Here is a 21702-nt window from a genome sequence, read left to right on the forward strand (position 1 = left end):
GCGCCGAGCAAGAGGAGGCGGGTAGAGAGCTGCGTGTTTCGAACCCTTCCTCATCCGTCGAAGCTCACTTTCCTCCTCCTCTTTGAGCTTCTTCCGTATCCAACGTCTTTTGGATTCTTTTTCGGGAATGCTGACCTGACCTCCAACGTCCACCATCCATTCAAAACCCCACGCTCTTTATTCCCTTCCCTCTTTCTCCTCCAGCTCGACAGCTCAGGCAGCGTCTTCCCTTCACCTCACCTCCCCTCACCCTCCTTCCCTCCTCGACTTCACCCCCACCCCCAACTTTACACCTAAAACCATGCTCTCCCTCGCCAAAATTCTCCTCCCAGCCCTTCTCCTCCTCCTCCCTTCCACCCTCGCCTTCCCTAAGGGAGGAAACGACGAATACTACCGCGAGCACACTCCCGCTCTGCTTCGACGATCCCGCCTCCCACCCTCCCACGCCGAACCTCACAAACGAGCCGTCCAGAAGAGGAGACAAGCAAAGCGAGCTGTATGCCCTGCATCTTCTGGATCTGCTTCTGCTACCATCACCTCGTCGGCCGTCAGCGCTTCAGCAACTCCTACAGCTTCAGCTTCAGCCTCAGCCATCTCCTCGATTGGAGCTCAACAAGACGACGGGACCTCAACCATCTTCTCCACCAGGACCTCAACCGTTTGGACGACGATGACCGCCTCCTCGACCTCAACAGGTACTGCTGCTACGGCTACCTCGACTGGTTCAACCTCGGTCTCGGTGGATGCTGCCGGAGATGGACCCTTCGATGGAAACGCGACCTGGTTTTACACGTCCGTTCTTTCTTTCTTTCCTCTCCCCTCAAATTTCAAGCTGACCCACCTCTCTCCCTTATGATTCCTACAGTGGACTTGGAGCTTGTGGCTGGACCAACACCTCCTCGGACCTCATTGTCGCCGTTTCAAGCACTCTCTTCGACTCGTGGCCGTGAGTCGTCTCCCTCTCTCTCCCTCTCTCTCTCTCTCTCTCTCGTTCCTGACCTCTTCCCACCTTTTCCCTCACAGAGGATACGCTGGAACCAACCCCAACGACAACCCTATCTGCGGAAACCAGCTTCTCATCACCTACGGAGACCAAACCGTCCTCGCCCAAGTCGCCGACCGATGTACTACCTGCGGCGAAAGGAGCTTGGATCTTACGCAGGGGGCTTTCCAAGCACTGGTTCCTGGAGGATTGGACGTTGGGATTGTGCCCATGACCTGGTCTTGGGTGAACTAGAAGGAGGAGTAGAGGGAGAGCGAGCTGGTCTCGACGTCGCGTTTCGTTTTCTTTCTCTTTCTCGACATCTACCAGATCCCTTGTTTGTTTTTGTTCGTTTCTCGTACTCTTCTATTTATTCAACTGGGCCATATAGTAATACCTTTTCCAACGAGGCCCGAATTTCGCACCAGAGAGATAAATATGCGAAAGCGAGAGTCTTCCGGATCGAGAATCGCGCCGACGAGTTGACCTCAACCGTCCACCTTCCTTCCTCTCGCATCTTTCTCCCCTTTCCGTTATGGGCCTCTTCTCACCGTCAACTTGGACTCTCCTCGGCTTCGTTATCGCTATGGCTAAAGTCTGTGAGTATGCCCTCTCTTCTTGTGCTCGTCCTTGCGACGGAAGGAGATCGGGGAGCTTGGACGAGCTGACCTCCCCTTCCCTCCTTCTCCGTTCAAAGTGCTGTCCGTCATTGCACTCGTCGTGGCGTCGACAATTGGAGGAATATATTTCATGCAGGCTAAAGGGATCTACCCGTAAGTGTTCCTTGCTGTCGGAATTGTGTTCAAAAGGGGGAAAGAGAGGTCGAAGCTGATCGTGTGCTGTCTCTTTTCGACGATTCAGATCTGCCTATCCAGAAGGCTCTCGGACGACTGTCGCTCTCCCTTCAGAGCACGACATGGTCTACACTGAGCCGGAGCTGACCACTTCCGATGGTGTCAAGCTCAAAGCTTATCTCATGCTGGCGACCAAGGTGAGTGCATCCATCGACCTCTCCTTCCTTCCTTCTCACCGACGCTTCGCTCGTTCTGACTGCTAGCTGATTTTACTCTCTGATCTTGATCTATCTCAGTACTACAAAACTCGACCTACTATCATCTACTTCCATGCCAACGCTGGTTCGTCCACTCGCCCTCCATCCCATCTCCTTCCTCCCCATCCATCGCCTTTCCCTCTCACCTTCGACTCGTTGCAAAGCTCCTTCCGCCCTTGCTGACTTGTTTCTCGCCCATCTCGGTACTTTCAGGAAACATGGGTCACCGTCTTCCCATCGCCAAAGGTTCGTGCAACTCAGCTCTCTCGTTTTTCAGTTGCGTTCGAAAGAACGAGCTCGAGCTCACCTTCCTCCCTTCCTCTTCCTCCCCGTCAGTTCTCAATACCCAAATGAATTTCAACGTTCTCATGCTCTCCTATCGTGGTTACGGACTCTCCGAGGGATCCCCAACCGAGAAGGGAATCAAGATCGATGCTCAGACGGCCCTCGACTTCATAACGAACCACGCGGTGCTTGGACAGACTCCCATCATCTTCTACGGCCAATCTCTCGGAGGAGCTGTCGCTATCAACCTCGCTGCCGATAACAAGAACGTCCCCGCCGCTCTCATCCTCGAGAACACCTTCCTCTCCATCCCTTCCCTCATCCCTCACCTCATCCCCAATCTCTCCTTCCTCTCTTTCCTCGTTCACCGTTCGTCCCTTCCTGAACGCGTCTCCCTCGTCGATCTTTCGTCACGTCGTTTCTGTGCTGACTGCCTCTACCGTCTCTCCGTCTTTTATCGCAATCTTCTCAGAAATCTGGCCCTCCCAAGACAAGCTGGCCCTCCTCCCGGCCGACCTCCCAATCCTCCTTCTTTCCGGCGAGAAGGACGAGATCGTGCCTAAGATTCAGATGGAGACTGTGAGTATCGACCTCTCTTCCCTTCTGGTTCGATATCATTCGATCGCCTGTTCAAAGTCGAGAAGGATCTTGACCAGAGCAAGAGAAGACAAACGCTAACTCCTCGTTTCTTCTTTTCCCGTTCAGCTCCAAAAACTCGCCAACAACCGTGGTAGCGGTCGAGGAAAGAAGCACACTCAGTTCAAATCCTTCGCTAAGGGAACCCACAGCACGTATCTTCGTCTGACTCGACTCTTCCGCTGCTTCGATCCCAAACTGACTTGTCCGATCCTCCCCCTCCGCTCTTTCTTCCCTTTTCAGACGACACCGTCGCCCAGGACCAGTACTTCCAGACTCTCCACAAGTTCGTCACCGAGACGGTCGAGAAGCTTCCCGGTGGAGCCAAGGCTGGAGGACGAGGAGCTCGTTTCGCGAACTAAACCGGATCGTTCGAGTCGAGTCAGTTCGAGGGAGGTATAGGAAAGAAGGAGATGAGCTACCCTACGTAATTGCTTACACTAAAACTTGCCCATGCATGTATCATCTTTTCTGCTGCTTGTTCTCGTGTGAGGGGAGAGAACGTTTGGCGAAGAGGAGATGAGCGGAGGAGGGGAGAGGGAGGCGTTGGCGGTGTGACGAGCTGTAGGAAGGTTTTTGTAAGATTCGGGGAGCGTTTTCAGCTCGAGATCGTGAAGAAACACCTACGGGTAGAAGGAGGATAAGTCTGCTCACCAATACGAACCTCTATCGGAGGAAGAAGACCCGGAGGATTGACTCGTTGATGGACGAACGAGCCTCCGTTGTTCATCGCGTGAATTTCAGCTTCGATCAGGGAAGGGTAGTCTTCTGGAAAATTAGAATCAAGGAAAGTAGAGGAGTCTCCTTTCGAGGAGTAGACATTTGAGCGTTGCAGAAGAACGAGGGGGAAGCAGGCGAGTTTGGTTTCGAGCTCGACCTTCGGACACGCTTCGCCCGACGAAGGGACCGTTTTCGGCCTGAGACGGTCGAGAAGACAGGGAGTTGAGTCTTACAAGATTTCGATAGCACGATTCGCCTCACATCAGGGTCCGAAGCTCATGAGAGAAACACGCGACGGAGACCTCGCGTCGAACGACGCGTTCAAAAAAGAGATCAAGACCGCTGAAGAATCGAAAATAGAAAAAAGGCGAGAAAGACAGACATTCAGATTGTCATGAGAGACCCAGAGCTCTCAAGTGAAGCGAGAGAGTGAGAACAGGAGAAGAAGACGGACCAGAGTCGAGCAGCAGCGAAACCGACGACGTTTGAGGGGTTTCTTGCATGAGAATTTACAGAAATTCACCCTGAGCGTGTAGCCAAGCTCCTTTTCTTGATTAACACGAAGTATGGGCTTTCTCGAAGTTGATGGCCGGAGTGGAAAGAGAAGGAAAGGGGAGGAGGTTTCGAGTTGACCTCAACGTCGACCCTCTCCTTCTTTGCTTCCTCAATCTCGTCTCGTCATGTTTCGCCAGCCTCCACCACCCCCTCCACCGCCTATAGGATGTCCAGACCCTTCAACCTACTCTCTCGTCTATACTCTTACAGGTCATTCAGCCAAGGTCTCGTCCGTCAAGTTCTCGCCTGATGGAACGAAGCTCGCGAGTTCAGCAGCGGATGGTCTCGTTAACCTTTGGTGAGCTCCATCTGCACTATCTCGTATCAGCAAGACGTCCGTCTGATCTTGATATCGACTCTCCAGGGACTCGAAAACGGGCAAGCATCTGAGAACTCTCGTTGGACACACCAAGGGTTCGTTCTTGTCCCTCCTCCCTTCCTCTGAGCTTGAGCTCACGCCTCTTCTCCTTCTTTTTCGTCCCGTCCTTCAGGAGTCTCGGACATCGCCTTCTCTTCGGACTCACGCTTTATAGCATCAGGTTCGGATGACAACAGCGTCAGGATATGGAGCGTAGAATTCGTTCGTTCCCATCCATCCTTCTCTCGCTCTCCTCCTTCGATCGTTCGAGCTCACCTTCGTTTTTTGATCTGGCTCGACAGGGCAAACCTATCCACTCCCCTCTTCTAGCTCACAAGGATTCCATCCTATGTCTCTCCTTCAACCCTCAAGGGAACCTTCTAGCGAGTGGTGGGAAGGACGAGTGCGTTTGGATCTGGGACGTGAGGAGAGGTGAGCTTCGTTTTCCCTTCCTTTCCTCGACGCGTTGAAGCTCACTTCAATCGAACCCCTTCTTTCTTTACTTCTTCGGATGGTAGGTAAACCCCACCTCTCTCTACCAGCTCACTCGGATCCTGTGTCGGGAGTCAACTTCAATCGGGACGGAACGATGCTGGTTTCGTGCAGTTGGGACGGGCTGATGTGAGCTCGAGCTTCGCTTCCCTCCCTCTCGCCCCAGCCCCCTTTCCTTGTTCATCTAACACCGTCCTCTCTCTCTGGATTCCCCGCCATAGTCGTATGTGGGACACCTCCTCAGGCCAATGCCTCAAAACGCTCGTTCACGACGATTCGGTGCCAATGTTCGTCTCTCCCTCTTCTCCTCCCTCTTCTCCCCATTTCTTGCTCCGAACCCAAATCACACTCTCTTGCATGTTCTTTCACCTCTTTCCAACACACAGAGCCCACATCTCCTTCACTCCCAATGGTCGACACGTCCTCTCGACAACTCTCGACTCTACCGCTCGTCTTTGGGACTACCACACCTCGAAATGCATGAAGACCTACCAAGGAGGAGTGCTGGAGAAGTGGGGATGCCCATCTGGCTTCTTGCTGCATCCTAGACGTCCCACTTCGAAGTCCAAACGTGGTACGAAGAAGGATTTGAAGGGGAAGGGGAGGGAGGTCGACATGGACGCGTCGAAGGAGAGCTCGAACGGAGTCGAGGCTGGGCTGGTGGTGGAGAACGGAGTCGGCGAAGAGGAGCAGGAGGTGTGGGTGGTAGGAGGATCGGAAGATGGGAGAGTGCTGGGGTGGGAGGTGCAGAGCAGAAAGATTGTTTTGGACCTTCAGGCTTCGACTGGTTCGTTTCGTTTTCTTTGTTCTCTCTGCTCACGCTCTCTTCTTTCGCACACACTGACTAACTGTATACTCGTTTCTGTTCTCGTTGAGACTAGATCCCATCATTTCTGTAGCTGTTCGTCCTCGCATTCTCCCTTCCTTTCTTCTCGTCGTCTCGTCTCATCTCTCTCGTCTCTCGTCGCTGAACTCAACTTCCCTTCCCTCTCTTCCCTCGTTTGCAGTGTCACCCCTTCCTCCCTCGTATCGCCACAGCAGCCGTCGGCTCGGATCTCACCGTGAAGGTCTGGGCGGATCGAGGCCGTCACGTCGTCGTTCCTCCGGCGTCCTCATCGCATGCCTCGCCGAATGGAGCTGGTGGCACCGAGGTCGGATCTGATGTTAAGAAGGTTGAGGTGGAGAACGGAGTTGCTAGTGGGAGTGGAGTTTTGATGGATGGAGCGGGAGAAGAAGGCGGTGGGATGGAAGTCGACGAGGAAAATGCGACATGATCCTTTCCGTCTTTTGTCTTCTCTTTCGATTTCAGCTAGTGCAAAGAGAAGCAGGGAACGGTGCTGAAGAGTTGATATCGCATCTAAAAAGCGAAAAGGAGAGAGGAGAAAGAAAGGGAGAGCTCGAGGAGGATTCTAGATAGACGAGAGACCGAACGAAGTCCAAGAGAAAGGTAAGATGATGCGAAACCTCCGAGCAGATACAAACGAAAGAGTAGGTATGGTAGATCAAGAGATAGATGGGGACATATAAAAACCAAAGAGGGTGAGGGAAGGTTAAGGTAAGAAGAGAGAGGAGAGCGACACGACAATTCACGTCTACTTGAGGCACTGTGGAAGTCGAACGAGGAAGGAAGAAGGTCAGACAGTGCGAGAAAAGAGGATGAAACAGGAACTGATGGTGACTGACCTTCAACTTTCCATCCAGCATAGCGAGTCCAGCTCCCAAAGCCCATCCGAGTTCAACGTCTCGAAGCTGCTTTCCGACCTGACGAAACGAACCGATGAACGAACGAGGGTCAGGAACGAGCTTCGCCGAACTTCAACGAAGGAAAAGCACTCACCATCAGCTCCCTATCCGACCCGATCTCGTATCCCAATCCCAACAAAGCGTGCATGAACGTCAAATCCAAGCAGTACTCCTCTCGATCCTCGAGCTCCTTCAACGCGTCGGGGTTGTCCGCGTAGACCTTCCTCCACACGTCCTCTCCGGCACAGACGGTCTGAGCGAGTCCCTTGACAAAGTTGAGGTCGAAGGGGGAGGTTTCGGGTTCCGAGAGGGCGAAGAGAGGGCGGATTCGGTCGTAGAAGTAGGAGAGGGCGAGGAAGGTTCCTTTGGGGAAGGTGTCGAGGAGGGAAGGTTGGTAGACTCCGTTGAACGAGCAAGGCTTGACTTCGCAGATGCTGAGAGAAAGAAGAAGGAAACAGAGAGGTCAGCCGAGGTTTTGAAGAGCTGGGGACGGTGAGGGAAGAAAGAACGAACGCGTCCTTCGCCATCACGAGCTCGACAACCCTCTTGCACGCGTCCCATCCTCCGTTCCCTCCGACCATCGTGACGTTGACCTTGGTTCTACCAGGAGGATCCAACTCGACCCTCTTGCTCCTTCCAGCTCCCAAACAAGGGTTGGCGACCTTGGTCGTCGCGTCCATCGTCTCCCAGATCGTCGACTCCTTGCTGAACGACCAGGCGAAAGCGACGAGGTTGTGAACGCTTCGACGAGCCTGCATGAGTCCGTAGCCGAGGTAGGAGTGCTGGTAGAGAACGAAGTCTCGTCCTCCGAAGGTGAGCTCGTACTTGTGGTCTCCAGCGGTGAGCTCGGTGTCGTTGGTGAAGGTGGGCTCGAAAACGATCTGGGTCGAAGCTCCTCCGAGGTCCATGACGGCGAGAGTGTCGGTTGAGGTAGATCCTTCTCCGATCTTGTTGAGGAGGTAGTTGGCGGTGATCCAAGCGTAGACTCCTGAGGGATTGGGAAGGTCGAGAAAAGGAGGAAATGAGTTTCGAGAGGAAGAGGAGGAAGAGGAGGAAGAGGAGAGAGGACCAAAGCTCACCTTCGTCCTTTCCGTCCATGATCACCACAGGATCCTCCGAGACCAGAGGGAAGGGGAAGTCTCCCTTGAGATGATGCTCGACCTCCTTCAAGATCGCCTCACTCTGCTTCACTCCCAACATCCTCAACCCAGCCGTCGCCTTCACAGCCAGAGGAGTGCACTTCCTCAGGCTCTCGGGCACGACCCTCACCGCCTCGTCCATTAGCGGGTTCAGACTTCCAGCGGCGTGAGCAGGCGAGTCGGGGAACGAGCTGAGTCCTGGTCGAACCTGCATAAAGACCTCGTACTCGAGCATGGGCGAAGCTGAGCAGTAGTTGAACTTGTAGACGTGGATCCTCGAACCTGTCGACCCGGCGTCGATCATGAGGGCGTACTGGACGAGCTTCTTGCCCTTGAAGGGGACGGTGCAGTAGGTCGTTTTGGTAGGGTCGGGATCGGTCTCGGGGGAGGTGGGACCGTCTGGGATTCCTGGGATGACGGTAGGAGGACGAGCGATGGTGGAAGGAACCTTGCCTCCGATCTTGGTTTTGGTCTTGTCCTTCTGAGCGGAGGGTTCGGTAGGGACCTCCTCGTTGTCGTCGATATCTGGAGCGTCGTAGTCGTCGTGCTTGACGGGGGTGACCTCGTCGTAGCTGCTCGGAGTCTCGTTGATGGGCCACGTCTCGAGTCCAGGTGTCGTCTCTGAAAGAAGGAGGACGGAGAGGAAGGAAGGGAATAAGCTCAACGTCCAGCGATTCTGTCTCAGCCTGCTCCTTCCTTCGTCCTCCTCCTCCTTCCCCTCGAAGTATATCTGCAACTGAGAGCTTCCCCACCGTAGAAACTTCCTGATAAAGACGAGAGAGAAGCGTGCTTACCCTCGCGGTAGCCATCGTCGAACTCGTCCAGGTCATCGCTACCCGACCGTCCTCCTCCGATGGTGTTGCTTCCCAGGAAAAGAACGAGTCCCAAAGCTGCTCCTCCGATGATAGCGTACTTCTTCCAGCTAGATCCTGAGCCTCTCCTCCCCGTCCTAGGAGAGGATCTTCCTCCAGTTTCGCTGTCGTACGAGCGAGAACCGACGGGTTGGTACTTTCGACCTCCGAACATGGAAGCTGAGGGGAAAGGGAGTCGACGAAGGGTAGGGGAGGTAGAGAGTTTGGGAGCAGTCGAGGTTGAAGTCGAGCGGCCGGTAGAGGAGTCTATGCGTTTCGGGAACGAGAGAGGGAAGAGCTGGTTAGCATGGGAGGCGAGGGAGAGACGCGACAACGAAGGAAAAGAAGGAGTGGGAAGGGACGAGAGAGAGAGAGAGTTGAGCTAAGGATGAAAAACGAGAAGAGCTGCACTCACCTGAGGGTGTGACGGCTTGGTTTAAAGAGAGTGTGTGCTCAGAGAGAAGAATCCCAGATGGAGACACTTTGAGAGGCGAGAGAGAAACGAGAAAGGGAGGGAGGGAGGGGAGGATGTGGTCAAGAAGGAGGAAGCAGAGCGGAGAGCTCGAACTCAAAGACACCTTCATTTCACGCCGCCGCTGATCTTGTTCGGCTGCCGTTTCAGAAATTTTTTCTCGAGTTTTTAGAGTCGAGGGGTGGCCCGAAGTAGAGCAAGAGCACTTACTATGCTCGAAGTCGAGGTGAGAGTATGGGAAGCGCGAGCACGAACGATCTCTTTCGCACGCGTAGAGATTCATCGTATCTAGGGTCTCTGCTTCGCATTTTAACTCCTTAAAACGGCACCTCAGGCTTGATGAAATCTACGCCGGACTCTTCGTACTCCTTGATCTCTTCGGGAGTGAGAAGAGGGAACGAGTCGTCGAAAACTGGAAGCATCTCCGTTTGCCGCGTCGTATTCCCTGAGGTCGTTACAGCTCCGATTCCTTTGGACTTGAGCCTGCAGAAGTCGAGAGTTAAAACGTAGTCAGCAGGCTTCTCGTTCAACCACTCGTAAACGACGAGCTCACCAACTGAGGATTACTTGAGCGGAAGAAACGCGTTCAGGTCCAGTCGATGCGAGTCGTTCTCCGATCTTCGTCGCAGCTGTAGCGACAATGACAGTCAGTTTCAGTATAGAAGCTCGATAGTTCCGATATGTTGAGGCTTACCTGCGTCAGCTGGTCCTCCTGGGAACTGACGAAACAAAGAAGGAGGAGGTCAGCTTTGAGCACTCTTCTCTTTAAAGCAAAACGAACCTTCGTGATCGGTGAAAGCGAGCTGAACGCCTCCACCACGACTCCCTCAGACCGACAGAGATCTATCAGAGACGCGTTCTCGGCAGCGTTGTAGACGTGGAAGCGAATCTGGTTGACGGTCGGCTTGAATCTGGCGAGCGACAGAAGTTCCTGGAGTTGGACGACGGTAAAGCTGGGAAAGAGCAGTCAGATAAAGGTCTTAACTGGGAGCAAGGGAATATTACTCACTTTGATACCCCGATCTGAGTCGTCAAAGAAGCGAGAAGCTGATTAGCTCAGGCTCGAAGGAAAGGTCGCGTCGTCTTCGACTCACCGATCGAACCAAACCCTCCTCCTTGAGTGCCTCAAACTCCCTCCAAACCTTCTCCAATCCACCTCCCACTTTCAAACACTTCGGTGTATGGACGAGGTAGAGGTCGAGCTAAGAAACACCGAGCTGGAAGGAGAAAAAAGAGGTCAGCTCGACCGCCGTCGACGGCGGAGCGAGTTTCGAGCTCACCTTCTTGAGACTCTTCGAAAGCTCGGTTCTGATGTCGTCTCCTCCGATAGCTGCCCACTAAGAGAAAAATAGGAGTGAGATCAGCTATCGGAAGCTGGAATGAAGGACGAGGAAAGAGGACGAGCCTTCGACGTGAGAAAGAGCTCTTCTCGCGGAATCCCACTCTGTCGAATCGCTTCGCCGACGAACTCCTCGTTCTTGTACATGGCTGGAAGCCACGAAAGTTAAAAGGAGATAGTCAGTGATGAGAAGCCTGGGGCAGCTGAGTAGAAAAGACTGGACGGACCAGCATTGTCCACTGGAGAACGAGGTGAACGAGGGAGGGAAGAAAAGTCAGCCCTCGACCTCTCGTCTCTGTTCGTTCTTCCTCTACGTGGCAGGGAGGTCGGTGAGGGAAAGTAGGCTCACGATGGCGATACCCGTTCTTGAGCTGAGGAGTTAGCGTGAGGTCAGATGGGTAGCTCGTGGATACGAAGAGACATGAAGAGAGAGAGAACGCACCGCTGAAAGAACGACATCCGTGATGTTTTGCTCTCTATGAACAGTTCCGAGTCCGAAGGCAGGTCTAAAGAAGATACAGAGGTCAGAGGAACTGTGCATCCTTCTTCTTCCGGGCCACTTACGAGGGTAGAACGCTTCCGTCGTGGAGAATGATGGAGGTGTGTCGAGGCCAGCGAGATGAAGGAGAGCTCGCCGGAGATGAATCTGAGACGGTCATGTTGATTCTTCTGGACTCGAACTTGGAAGGGCGAGTGGCTGAAAGGTGAAGGCAGCTATATGAGCGGTGAGCTTGAGTGAAGAAAGGCGAGTTTGAGAGATGCTGGTCGTTCGAAGTCAACTTCAAGAAAACGGTGAGCTCGTCTTTTCCCCGTCAACCAGACCGTGAGTTTGGTTGGAGACCTCTGAGAGCAGCGTTTCAAGGATACGACGCTTCACAGGGAAGAAAGGAATCTGCTCGTGTATGATTCCAAAATGCTAAAGAAGGCGAGGTACAAACGAGAAGAGGCAACACCGAGAGAGAGAGATGGAGGGGACGGAGAGGGCACAAATGATGGAGAAGAAAGCACGGAAACAAACCAACAGACCGAGAGACTATCAAAGAACACACACAGACGAGAAGTAGACTAGTACGCTAAATACAACAAGAGAAAGAGAAGACCAGCTCGCTTATTCATAGAAGGAGATGAACGGAACACCTGCGGGCTGCCTCCTCCTCCTCCTCCTTGGTTGTTCCTCCTCGGAAACCAGAGGGAGCGGAGCATCCATCGAGGAGACCGGACTGAGGTGGTTCTTGGAGTAGGAGTGGGATGATTCCGTAGAGGAGGCGAGATGGAGAGGAGCGAGGTGGGATCGGAAGACCTTGGACGACGACGACGAGGGAGGGGAGAAGGGGGAGAAGGGAGTTGAAGGGGTTCGTGGGGAAGGGAAGTAGGAATCCGAGGCGATGATGGAGGAGGTCGAGGAGGAGTAGGAGTAGATCGATTCCATGGAGAGGGAGGAGGACATGGCGGGTGAGGGCGAGGAGGAGGAGGAGGACGCGACGGGCTCCTGACTCGCCGCTGGGAGAGGGACGGGACTGTGTGGAGGCGAGGGGAAGTAGTGGATAGTGTAGAGGTCTTCGAGGGTTCGCTGGTAGCAGATGAAGATGAATTTGAAAGGCGAGTGGTAGAAAGAGGGAGAGGAAACGAAGGTCAGCTCGTGAACGCAAAGCCCTCCCACCCCTTGAAACTCAAAAACCAAAGGACGAGGACAGAGACTCACGTCCATCTTCTCCAAATCGTCGAGAGTCATCCCGATGTTCCAGTCAACGAAGTGAAGCAACTCTCTCTCGATCCTGTTGACCTGCTGAAGATCCAACCCCTCGACACCCCTCCCGACGCTCAACCAAGTCTCGTTCGAGAAGTTGCAGTCGCAGAGGAGTTTCGAGGAGATCATGTAGGCTGCGAGGAAGAGACGATGTCCAGAAGATCCTTGGTGATCAGGGTTGAGGGCGTGAAGTCGGTGGAGGATGACGAGAGCTCCAGCGAGGACTTCGACGGGGAGTTGAGTCTTGTTGATGCAGCGAGCGATGAAGGCCGTCAAGGACATCGAACCGGTTCGAGTGGGAGGGCAGGAGAACATCGCCATGATCTGAGAAAGATAGAAGACGGGCTACAGTCAGTAAGGAAGCGATGAAAGGGGAAGCGGGAAGGAGAAGCTCACGAATCGAGCAGGAGCTTGAACGCGTTCCTCCATTCGAGTCCAGTACACGAAAGTCATCCTTCGAAGATAGAGGGGTCGTAGAGAGGGAAAAGATAAAGAAGGAGAGGAGAGGGAGGAGGGGAAGAGAGGGGAGAGGAAGGGAAGGGAGGAGATCGTCGTGGTTATAGGGAAGGGAGAAGAAAGGGCACACCTTTTTGAGCTTCGCCTTCCTCCCGTACTTTTTTTTGAGTTTAACCGAACCTATAGCCGAGCCGAACCTTCCCCTCATGAAGACTGAGCATGATTTCAAGGGTAGCTTGGCCTGGTACCTGAAATCGGCGTGGAAAACGCCTTCCCACGGAAAAAATTGAAGAGTAAAGCAGTCAAAGAAGTCGCGTTGAGATCGATGCCGTTCCCTTCCTTCGCTTCCCCCTCCCTCTGTTGCTCTCCTCTGCGTCTAAGAGTTCGCCAGTCTACTCGCACCTCGTTACTTTACTAGCTCATGTTTCTGCCCTGAGAAGAAAAGGAACAGAAAAGGACGCGTTGCTCGTTCGTTTCGTCGATCGAAAAAGAAAACGCGTCGATGCTGAGCTTGATTTTCCTTTCGATTCGGATCCCTTTCTCGGAGTTTCCGGTCGGCTCTTGGTTTCAGTTCAGAGGGTTCTATGGGAACGCTCTACTTTAAACCTCCGCTCCCACTACTACAATTACATCGTTATACAGAAGCAGTGAAACCTTCGCGAAAGGGAGAGGGGAGGGAGGAGGGGGAGGAAGGGCGAACAGGGCGAGGGGGGAAGCTCGGCGGATTTTCAGGCAGAGAAGAGAACGTTCAAGGAAGGGACGTTCTCAGAAGCGAATAAAGGAGTGAGACGAGCCGATAAAGAGTCGGTCTAGAGGGGAAGGGAGCAGATGCAATCCTTCGTGGAGGAAGGGAGAGAGCTAAGGGTCGGTCGGCGGTGAGAAATTCAAAGGAACGGCGGAGGTCCAAGGGCCGTTCGTCTTTTTGAAAGGGAAGGGGTTCTCTTGAGAGAGCAGAAACGGAGAGTGAGAAAAACAGATAGGTGCTCTGTATGGCGTCCCAGAGAGGAAGCAGCTCAGAGATCCGTCGCACTCGAAGCTCGTCGAGAGGCAGCATCAAAAACCGACGCGTCGTCCCGCCTCCTCCCAGGCCATCTCGTTCCATCCCTGATCCCACCCCCTCCCGCTCCTCTGCCTCGTCTGCCGTCTCTGAGCCGACCCGAGCGACTAGGACTCATCCTCAGTTCGCTCATCGACCCTGCTCCCTCAACAATCTTGAAGCGAGCTCGAAGCGGCACATCGTCCTCCCATTTCGTCCTCTCCGTTCCCCTCCCCTTCTTCCTTCCAGCTAGGCTCACCCACGGGAACAGAACGAATCCAGATATCGAAGAAAGATAAGCTTGCCGAAACAGCTCCATAATAAAAAACCGCGAGTGGAACGAAAAACGAAGCGAACTAAAAGTACAAAGAACTTTAACCAGCGTCGACGCGACTCTGCTCAATCAGTCGTCCCCCAACAGTCCTCCGTACTCCCGAGATACCTGAGCACGCAGAAACAGCAACGAAGAGTCAGTTGCGTGGCGACGGAAGAAGGACGAGCGCCGAGAAGGGAAAGAGAGGGGAGGGGAGGACGACGACGACGAACCTGCTTTCCGATCCCTCCGTTCCAGTCTTCAACCCTTCGACGGGCGAGGATGCTCACTGCGGGGACAAAAGAAGAAAGAAGAAAAAAACGTCGTTAGGACGGGGGGAAGAGGGTAGAAGCAAACGAAGGAAAGCAGAAGGCGAAGGAGAGAAAGACGCGACTCACTCGTGCTCCCCGACGTCCCCACGAACCCAGTTCCCATCGACAGGATCACCGAGTCAATCAGGGTTGGGTACCTACACCAACCAAGCGAAGCGAGCAAAGCAAAACCACGTCAGTCCAGATCCCCAACTCGAACCAAAGAACGAAAGCAATCGCCTCTCTCGCACTCACCAAAGTCCAAACTTTTCCACCGTCTCCTCGTGATCATGGTTGATCATGATCCACCCGAGCTCCCTCACCTCCGCCAAGAACTCCTCTCCGTGCTCGTCCGTCGTCGCGAGCACGTACTTGGGGTGGATGCCTCGTTCTTTGGCGAGCGCCTCCTTGACTTGGTCGACGCGGTCGGCGTACGATTTGAGGGAGACGTAGCAGTTCTTTTCGACGGCGTTGGCCATTTCTTCAGGGGTTAGGTCGGCGCAGATGTTTCCTGCAAAAAAAAACGAAGAAAGGAAGATCGAGGTCAGGGAGGAGGGAGAGGGAGAGGGAGGAGAGGAGAGAGCGGACGAACCGATATCTGAACGACGTGAGCGACGAACGAGAAGAGTGGAGGGTCAGTGACGAGGACGAGAAGTAGTTAGAGATAGAAGACTCACCATTCCTCCTGATGTGAACCGAGATGAACTATCAAACGACGAAGGAAGCCAGAGAGAATCAGCGTCGCGTCTCGTTTTCCGATCAGATCTCGACGCGTCTCAACGAAACTCGACTCACCTCCGGCACCTTCCTCCCCTTCCCATCCCTCACGCCAAACGCCCTCCTCACATACCCTTTACTCATCTCCTCCAACTCGCCATCCCACCTCATGTACTTCCCTACGCTCTCCCACGCTCCAACCTTGCCCATCTCTCCCTTCCCCGTCCAATCGTTCCTCCCGTCGTCCCCCCCTTCGCCGAGGTTGTACAAGAAATCAATGTAGAGCACGTGATCCTCGGGTTGGAGTTTCGGGACGGGTCGGTTCCGAGCTGCGAACCAGGCGGGGACCTGGGAGAGGTAGTAGTCGAGGAACGGGTTCGGGGAGGGTTGGAAGAGGGCTGAGAGGTGGGAGAAGGCGGTGGAGTGCCATTCTTTGGCGGGCCGGAAGGTTGGGGGCATGGGGGTGAAGTAGGGTTCTGGATGAGAAAAGGTAGCAAGGCGAGAAAGGAAGGTTAGAGGAAAGCAACCGAGAGAGAAAGAAAGAAAGAAAGAAAGAGAAGAGAAGACGCTCGACTCACGGATCCGATAGGTATCCAACTGATAGCACCTCCTCCCATCCACGGGACTATCCTTCGCTTCCGTATCTCCTTCCCTCACGTAAAAGTTGCCGTTCGTGATCATCCAGATCGAAAACCCTCCAATCTCCTCCTGCACGGGATGAACGAGATCCATCGACTCTCCGAGCAAGGGTTTGGTTTCGATCCTCGTCTTGAGCTCCGACATTTGAACGATGGGGATTCCGATGGATTTGGACAAGCGTTTGAGATCAAAGACTGTGTCGAACGGGATGGAAGGAGGGATGTGGGCGTCGTCGTCGATGTAGCGGAGATGGAGCGAAGGCGGGAAGGGGAAGAGGATGGGGATTCGGTTCGTGAGGAGGGCGAGGTGGATGGCTGCGAGACGTTTGCGAGAGTGAGTGTTTGAAAAGAGGAGACGGAGACGGAGAGAAAGAGAGAGGGACGGACCGTTGGCTCCCATCATGACATCGTTCGCTGAAAGAAAGAAAGACGAGAAGGAGGGAAGGAAGGAGGGAGGAGGTGAGGTCGAGCTCGCGAAGGAAGGAAGGCAAGAAGAAACGACTCCAAAACTCACTCCATCCCGAATGGAATCCCGACATCAAGTACTTGAGATCAGGCCGCAGGTTCTCTATCATCCGACCGAACCCAAATGAAAAGAAAACATCAACCCATCAGCACCACGTCCAAATCGACGCGCTCTCTCTCTCTCTCTCTCCTTCCCCTCCCTTTCTTCTCCCCCTGACTCACCCCTGAAGTTATCCTTCCTCCCATACGACCTCAACGCTCCATCACTCGCGTTCCTCAACTCTCCTTCCCCAGTCCAGTAGCTCGTCACCGAACTCGTCCCGGCGCTGAGCTTCTCAGCCACAGGCGGGCTCAGCAACGGAACCAGCAGGAGGAGGAACACGAACGAGACTCCACCAAAAAGGATCTGAGCATCGAAAGACGACATTACGAGCAGAGCAAGAGTCAGCGAAAAGAAGAAGAAAAAAAAAAGGGAGAGAACGAGAAGAGAGAAGAGAAGCGAAGGGACACGAAGGAAGGGAAGCTCACCAGTCGATTGAGAGCTGGACGACGTTGAGGAAGCTTGGACATCAACAGCTGATATCCTGAAGAGGACATCCTTTCTATAAACAGCGTTCGAGGGTAAGGTCGAAAGAAGGGAGAAAAGGAAGGAGGAGAAAGGGCGAAGGGCGAAGAGAAGGGGAGGAAGGAGTTGGTGAGAGTTGAAAGGCTAAAGTAAGTGGAGAAGGAGGAGCAGAGGGTGTTCTTTGTCGATCGTCGACGTCGAGGGCCTAGGCGCGTGTGAGTTGGGTTCCGGAGAAAAGAGAGAAGAAAAAAACTTCCCCTTCTTTCGAGGAGGTTTGAGATGGATGGGGAACGAGGAAATGGTTTTTCGTCGAGCAAGAAAGGATAGAGAGAGACGACGCGAACTCTGATCTCAGCCCTCCGCGTCGCCCTCCGCGTCGATTTTTGGGCTCGCGACTGCCTCTGGAGCTGGAAAGCCTGTAGGATTGCGAAGACCATGCTCTAATACTCGTTTAGTCGAGGAGAAAGTCAGGGTCAACGATCGCAGGAGGGAAGACGAAAGGAGGGTGCGACGCGTCTCTTTCCGGCTCGAGCGACTTGCAGGACGCGAGATCTCCGTCGACAGAATTGAGTTCCCATGATTAGAATACTTTAACATGTTCCCAAAGGATGCAGATCCTTTTTGACGAAAACAAGACGTCGGGAAGGAACCGGAGCTCGAGGAGAGCGTCGCGACGAGGCCACAGGCTCCTTCCTCGGGCAAATCTTCATGGTCGTCCAGCCCGACGTAGGGAACGATTCAATCTCGTTTTGAGAAGATGTTCAGAAAAATCTAACAGAGAAACGTGCGTTTTGAGCCCGTGGCCGACGAAAGTCGAAAAGGAAGGGATTTCGAGGAAGTTGACCTTCAACTCCTTCCTCCCTTCCTCTCTCTCCTCCGCTCTTCCTCCTCCATCTCTTTCCCTTATCCTCAGAGCTCCAAGCTCATCTCCCCACGCTCAGCATGTCTACCGCTCCTGCAGTAAAAGAGCTAGACCCCTACCGCGACCTGCCAGCTTCCATTCGAGTTTGTCCTCGTCCTTCTTCTTCGTTGAGCTCTGCTCTCTCCTTCCTTCCCTCCTCCTCCTCCTAACCTCCCTCCTTTCTCTTTGCTTCCGCTCTCACAGTCCACCCCCCTCCTCTTCTCCACCTCTCACCCCTCTGCACCCACTCCCTTCGCCCTCTCCTCTCTCCCTTCCCTCCTGCTCCCTCCTTCGACTCCTCACTCCTCGCTCCCTCCTCTCCGAACGTACTCCCTCAAGATCGCCTCCAAATCCCTCCCCTTATCGAACCCTCAGAAACTCTCCGCAGCCTCAACCAAGAAAGCTCTCGCTCTCGCTACGGCCAAGAAACAGGCCGTTCGCGGCAAGGGGGGCGTCGGACTGATGAGCAGGAAGGAAGCGAAGAGGAAGAGCGTATGGGTTCCAAAGAACGACGAGTTGAGGTGGGAGAGGTTGCAGGACTTGCAGAGCGTTTGGGAAGGGTACATGGTGGAGCTGTTGGGGTTGGGTGGAGCTGGAGGGTTGGGAGGGAATGCGCTGGTGGAGGGGGAGCGAGCGAAACGAGGGAGGAGACAGTGGGAAGGGAATCCGGAGGGAATGCAGACAAAGGTCGCCAAAGCAGATTTCACGGGGTGTTTGATCAAGGGTGAGTCTCTATAGACTTCGTGTATGTAGGCAGAAGGGTCGAGCTGATCGTTGAACGGCTTTTGGCTGCCTTTCGTCTCGAACAGTCACCGACGCTAAGAATCGCGACCTCGTCGATGTCGAAGGGATCGTCGTTCACGAAACCGAGCAGACTTTCAAGATCGTTACCAGAGCTTCGAAGCTCAAGGGTATGTAGTTTCTCTTTCAGCTGTGCAGCGCTTCTTGCAGCCAGCTCGTTGCGATTCCTCACCGCGTCCGTCCGAAACTGACCCTCCCTCTCTTCCTCCTCCTCCTCCCAGTCATCCCCAAACAATCCACAACCTTCACCTTCTCCATCCCTATCCCCCCATCCACATCCACATCCAAACCTCAACCACCCACCAACACCTCAGCCTCAGCCTCCTCCTCCCGCTCCTCCACTCCCCTCCCTCCGCCTCCTCCTCCTCCTCCCTCCACCTCGACGAAGAAACCCAAGACCACCCGCCTCGAGTTCGACCTCTACGGCTCTCAATTCCTGTTCCGGAACTCGGATCGAGCGGGACGCAAGTTCAAGAGTCATGCGGGGATTGAGATCGAGGGAGCTTTGGGTTGAAACGCGTTCGTTCATGAAGTTGGAGGGGTTGGATTCGATTTTCGATGCTGTTTTTTTTTCGCTTTCGTCTTGCGAGAATGACCGAGAGAGAGAGAGAGAGAGAGAGAGGGTACAACGAAAAAGGGTGGGATGAAATCTGGATACAGTAAAAGTAGCTCGACCTAGACTAGATAGCTAGGGAAGATCTTAACGAGACGAAGCGAAGAAGGAAGAGAGACGAATCCGAACATGCGACGCGTCCCAAAACGAATCTAGACCTAATAGCTCCCTGATCTATCTAGAGGAACGACTTAGCCTTGATGCTATCGTACATATCCTTCACCGTCTCATCCATGGTGTGGTACTTCAACCCGAGCACCTGGGTCGCCTTGGACCCGTCGAAGACCTGACTCTTCTTGTTCGCCTCCGCGGCAGCACCAGGTTGACCCGTAGGGATGTTGGGGAGGGAAGGGTAGGCTTTGAGGAGGGATTCGGTGAAGTCTGGGAGAAGAGCAAGGGGAAGGAGAGTTCGAGTCGGTTTTGAGGGTTGAGGAGGAGGAGGGAGGAGAGGAAGAAGGAGAGAGGGGAGAAAGAGAGAGAGAAGGAAACGCACCCTGAACGCAACAAGGTCCGGCGCCAGTGATGAATCGGTTTCCTCCAGCCTCGGGGAGGGCGAGAGCTTTGGCGTGGGCGAAGGCGACTAGAATTAGGAGAGAAGGGGTTGTGTCAGCGAGGCGAGACGCGGAAAGAGGAGCGAGCAACGCGTCGTTCGAAAAGGAAACGACAACGATAGACGCTCACCATCTCGAACGTCGACCCAGTTTCCAACGGTTCCAGGAAGGTCGGAGGCCTTCTTCTCTCCCTTAGCGGTGGGGAAGAAGACTCCGACGGAGGTGTTGAGGGACGAGGCGGACTCGACCTGGTGGAGGATGGGCTGGAGGAAAGAAGGAGAACGAGGGCAGAGCGAAGTTAAGCAAGAGATGTGGCGGATCTGGAAGAAGGTAGAGGGAAGCTAGGGACTTACACCGAAGACGTAAGGAGGGTTGATAGTGGCGAGGGAGAAGGAAGGCTTCTCCTTTTCGATGAACTCCCAGGCGGCGCGTTCAGCGAGGGTTTTGGACGCTGGGAAGAGGAAGAAGGAAGCGGGTGAGCTGAAGGTATAGTTGGCCAGAAGGTAAGGGAACCTCTATTACCCATGTACAGGTGGTATCCCGCAGCTTTGTCTCCCTTCTCCTCGATCTCGGAGACAGAGAAGGTGTTCCAGTCGCTCTCCGTCCAGACCTTTCCGGGAGTGGTGACGTTGGTGTTTTGGATGGAGGCGACGGAAGAGGTACTGCAGGAGGAAAGAATGCGTAAGTCAGCGAGGAGTCAAGAGGACAGACAAGAGAAAAGGAAGAGCAAGAGAGATGAAGCTCACACGACGACTCTCTTGACGTCCTTCCCGTTCTTCTTGGCCGACTTGAGGACTCCGACGGTTCCCTGGACTGCTGGTCCAACGAGCTCAGAGACGGAACCGGCGGTCATGTAGAAAGGAGAAGCAGTGTGAACGATTCCCTCGACGCCCTTGACGGCTTCGTCGAACGCGTTGGGCTCCGAGATGTCCTTAACGATGACGAACGAGAATGAGTCGTTCTTGAGGAGGTTGACGAGGTACTTTCCCTGATGAGTGAGAAAAAAACGGTCGTTGAAGGGGGGAGCAGAGCGGTCAGCAACGAAGTCAAGTCAGACAGCCGACCGCGAGCTCGACTCGATTCGGGCGTACCTTCTCTTCAGATCGAACAGTTCCGATGACCTTGAATCCGTCGGCGAGAAGAGCTTTGGCGACGTGGACGGCGATGAAGCCTGAGGGAGGGGGAACGTGGACGGCGATGGACGAAGGGAGGAGGCGCGGAGGGAGGGAGGAGAGGGGAGGGAGGAGAGATGGGAGGAGGGAGGCAGCGACGAAGGCAGAGCGAGAGCGAGAGAGAGTCATGTTAGCGATCGAAATCAAGAACCTGGTGAAGTAGAGAGGGAAGCTGGAGCTTACCTGAAGCTCCGGTCAGGAGAATCTGAGGAACAAAGCAAGAGGGAAGAAGAAGAAGAAGAGACGGGAAAGTGATGAGCTCGACTTTCCTCAGCCCACACACGACAAGAGACGAGAAGGGAGGCCCACCTTTGAGCCAGGCGTAGGAACAGAGGAGGACATTGTAATGAGTAGTGCTGGGTTGGGTTGGGTTGGTTGTAGTGTTGAAAGGGAAAGGAGGATGTTGGTGGTCGAAAGAAATCGAAGCTGGGATCCAAGGGTGAAAGAGCAAAGTGGAGGTCTGGTCTCACGGCCTCGTCATTCAGCAAGAAGAGGGTGTTGCAAGGATCTTCTTTTCTTCAGGGAAGCAGGCTTCAAGGAAAGCGTAGAGGTGAGAACAATGAACACGCCTTCTCGAAAATGAAGCGGCAACGAAGGTCGGTCATGCGAGGAGAAAGGACCGATTTCCTGCATCTTTGCTCCCTCCGTTCCTCCTCTGACCGTTTTCTGAGAAGGAGAGAACGATGGAACCGTTCTGCTCTTCTTTTTCGGTTCTCTAGCGAAAGCACGTCTCTTCGATGTCTACCTGTTCTTCGAGGAAAGGTCGAGATGGGCTTGCCCGAAGAAAGGTGGA

The 21702-nt window shown here is 54.1% G+C and overlaps 7 protein-coding genes across 7 annotated transcripts; 4 read left to right on the plus strand and 3 right to left on the minus strand.

Moving 5' to 3' along the window:
• Positions 1-12: 12 nt before the first annotated feature.
• Positions 13-1394, plus strand: BDY24DRAFT_10504 (RlpA-like double-psi beta-barrel domain-containing protein). Its single transcript, XM_076635821.1, has 3 exons — positions 13-792; positions 866-946; positions 1024-1394. Exons 1-3 carry the CDS (start codon positions 302-304, stop codon positions 1235-1237), a joined length of 786 nt encoding a protein of 261 aa, XP_076501294.1. The 5' UTR covers positions 13-301; the 3' UTR covers positions 1238-1394.
• A 10-nt stretch (positions 1395-1404) lies between these two features.
• BDY24DRAFT_374173 (alpha/beta hydrolase) lies at positions 1405-3428 on the plus strand. The gene is made up of 9 exons (XM_076638379.1): positions 1405-1581; positions 1680-1755; positions 1844-1973; positions 2073-2118; positions 2247-2279; positions 2370-2687; positions 2791-2897; positions 3024-3105; positions 3198-3428. Exons 1-9 carry the CDS (start codon positions 1518-1520, stop codon positions 3314-3316), a joined length of 975 nt encoding a protein of 324 aa, XP_076501295.1. The 5' UTR covers positions 1405-1517; the 3' UTR covers positions 3317-3428.
• An 889-nt stretch (positions 3429-4317) lies between these two features.
• Positions 4318-6401, plus strand: BDY24DRAFT_374174 (WD40 repeat domain-containing protein). Its single transcript, XM_076638380.1, has 9 exons — positions 4318-4527; positions 4594-4643; positions 4721-4809; positions 4890-5019; positions 5106-5208; positions 5301-5366; positions 5466-5866; positions 5961-5980; positions 6087-6401. Exons 1-9 carry the CDS (start codon positions 4355-4357, stop codon positions 6351-6353), a joined length of 1299 nt encoding a protein of 432 aa, XP_076501296.1. The 5' UTR covers positions 4318-4354; the 3' UTR covers positions 6354-6401.
• GDA1 (guanosine diphosphatase) lies at positions 6402-9431 on the minus strand. The gene is made up of 6 exons (XM_076638381.1): positions 8756-9431; positions 7902-8582; positions 7336-7810; positions 6917-7256; positions 6763-6840; positions 6402-6683 (listed from the first exon to the last, which is right to left on the minus strand). The coding sequence occupies exons 1-6, from the start codon at positions 8985-8987 to the stop codon at positions 6672-6674; spliced, it is 1818 nt and encodes a 605-aa protein (XP_076501297.1). The 5' UTR covers positions 8988-9431; the 3' UTR covers positions 6402-6671.
• A 4834-nt stretch (positions 9432-14265) lies between these two features.
• BDY24DRAFT_411237 (O-fucosyltransferase family protein) lies at positions 14266-16903 on the minus strand (the record flags this gene model as incomplete). The annotated part of the gene is made up of 12 exons (XM_076642901.1): positions 14266-14304; positions 14409-14464; positions 14574-14644; positions 14742-14997; positions 15079-15084; positions 15164-15191; positions 15282-15679; positions 15782-16156; positions 16229-16255; positions 16356-16409; positions 16529-16712; positions 16835-16903. 12 exons carry the CDS (start codon positions 16901-16903, stop codon positions 14266-14268), a joined length of 1563 nt encoding a protein of 520 aa, XP_076501298.1.
• Positions 16904-17813: 910 nt separating this feature from the next.
• Positions 17814-19087, plus strand: POP4 (RNase P/RNase MRP complex subunit; the record flags this gene model as incomplete). Its single annotated transcript, XM_076642902.1, has 4 exons — positions 17814-17876; positions 17977-18496; positions 18582-18683; positions 18795-19087. The coding sequence occupies 4 exons, from the start codon at positions 17814-17816 to the stop codon at positions 19085-19087; spliced, it is 978 nt and encodes a 325-aa protein (XP_076501299.1).
• A 146-nt stretch (positions 19088-19233) lies between these two features.
• On the minus strand, positions 19234-21292 carry BDY24DRAFT_10698 (SDR family oxidoreductase). Its single transcript, XM_076635836.1, has 8 exons — positions 21219-21292; positions 20829-21114; positions 20484-20725; positions 20260-20399; positions 20091-20188; positions 19868-20000; positions 19680-19766; positions 19234-19567 (listed from the first exon to the last, which is right to left on the minus strand). Exons 2-8 carry the CDS (start codon positions 21036-21038, stop codon positions 19365-19367), a joined length of 1113 nt encoding a protein of 370 aa, XP_076501300.1. The 5' UTR covers positions 21039-21114; positions 21219-21292; the 3' UTR covers positions 19234-19364.
• Positions 21293-21702: the final 410 nt, after the last annotated feature.

The sequence above is a fragment of the Mrakia frigida genome (genome assembly GCF_051309035.1).
Source record: "Mrakia frigida strain ATCC 22029 unplaced genomic scaffold BDY24scaffold_1, whole genome shotgun sequence".
In the NCBI taxonomy this organism is placed as follows: Eukaryota; Fungi; Basidiomycota; class Tremellomycetes; order Cystofilobasidiales; family Mrakiaceae; genus Mrakia; species Mrakia frigida.

What these genes read in the sequence shown, in the direction of transcription:
- BDY24DRAFT_10504 (XM_076635821.1), top strand. Translation starts at nt 302, where the DNA reads ATGCTCTCCCTCGCCAAAATTCTCCTCCCAGCCCTTCTCCTCCTCCTC. An exon ending in AACGCGACCTGGTTTTACAC is followed by an intron (nt 793 to 865) that starts GTCCGTTCTTTC and finishes TGATTCCTACAG; the next exon opens with TGGACTTGGAGCTTGTGGCT. An exon ending in ACTCTCTTCGACTCGTGGCC is followed by an intron (nt 947 to 1,023) that starts GTGAGTCGTCTC and finishes TTTCCCTCACAG; the next exon opens with AGGATACGCTGGAACCAACC.
- BDY24DRAFT_374173 (XM_076638379.1), top strand. Translation starts at nt 1,518, where the DNA reads ATGGGCCTCTTCTCACCGTCAACTTGGACTCTCCTCGGCTTCGTTATC. An exon ending in CCTCTCTTTCCTCGTTCACC is followed by an intron (nt 2,688 to 2,790) that starts GTTCGTCCCTTC and finishes CAATCTTCTCAG; the next exon opens with AAATCTGGCCCTCCCAAGAC. An exon ending in CTTCGCTAAGGGAACCCACA is followed by an intron (nt 3,106 to 3,197) that starts GCACGTATCTTC and finishes TTCCCTTTTCAG; the next exon opens with ACGACACCGTCGCCCAGGAC.
- BDY24DRAFT_10698 (XM_076635836.1), bottom strand. Translation starts at nt 21,038, where the DNA reads ATGACTCTCTCTCGCTCTCGCTCTGCCTTCGTCGCTGCCTCCCTCCTC. An exon ending in CTGTTCGATCTGAAGAGAAG is followed by an intron (nt 20,726 to 20,828) that starts GTACGCCCGAAT and finishes CTCACTCATCAG; the next exon opens with GGAAAGTACCTCGTCAACCT. An exon ending in CTGGGTCGACGTTCGAGATG is followed by an intron (nt 19,767 to 19,867) that starts GTGAGCGTCTAT and finishes TCCTAATTCTAG; the next exon opens with TCGCCTTCGCCCACGCCAAA.
- GDA1 (XM_076638381.1), bottom strand. Translation starts at nt 8,987, where the DNA reads ATGTTCGGAGGTCGAAAGTACCAACCCGTCGGTTCTCGCTCGTACGAC. An exon ending in CGACGATGGCTACCGCGAGG is followed by an intron (nt 8,583 to 8,755) that starts GTAAGCACGCTT and finishes TCCTTCTTTCAG; the next exon opens with AGACGACACCTGGACTCGAG. An exon ending in CTCGTGATGGCGAAGGACGC is followed by an intron (nt 7,257 to 7,335) that starts GTTCGTTCTTTC and finishes TCTTTCTCTCAG; the next exon opens with CATCTGCGAAGTCAAGCCTT.
- BDY24DRAFT_374174 (XM_076638380.1), top strand. Translation starts at nt 4,355, where the DNA reads ATGTTTCGCCAGCCTCCACCACCCCCTCCACCGCCTATAGGATGTCCA. An exon ending in GATCTGGGACGTGAGGAGAG is followed by an intron (nt 5,020 to 5,105) that starts GTGAGCTTCGTT and finishes TTCGGATGGTAG; the next exon opens with GTAAACCCCACCTCTCTCTA. An exon ending in GGACCTTCAGGCTTCGACTG is followed by an intron (nt 5,867 to 5,960) that starts GTTCGTTTCGTT and finishes CGTTGAGACTAG; the next exon opens with ATCCCATCATTTCTGTAGCT.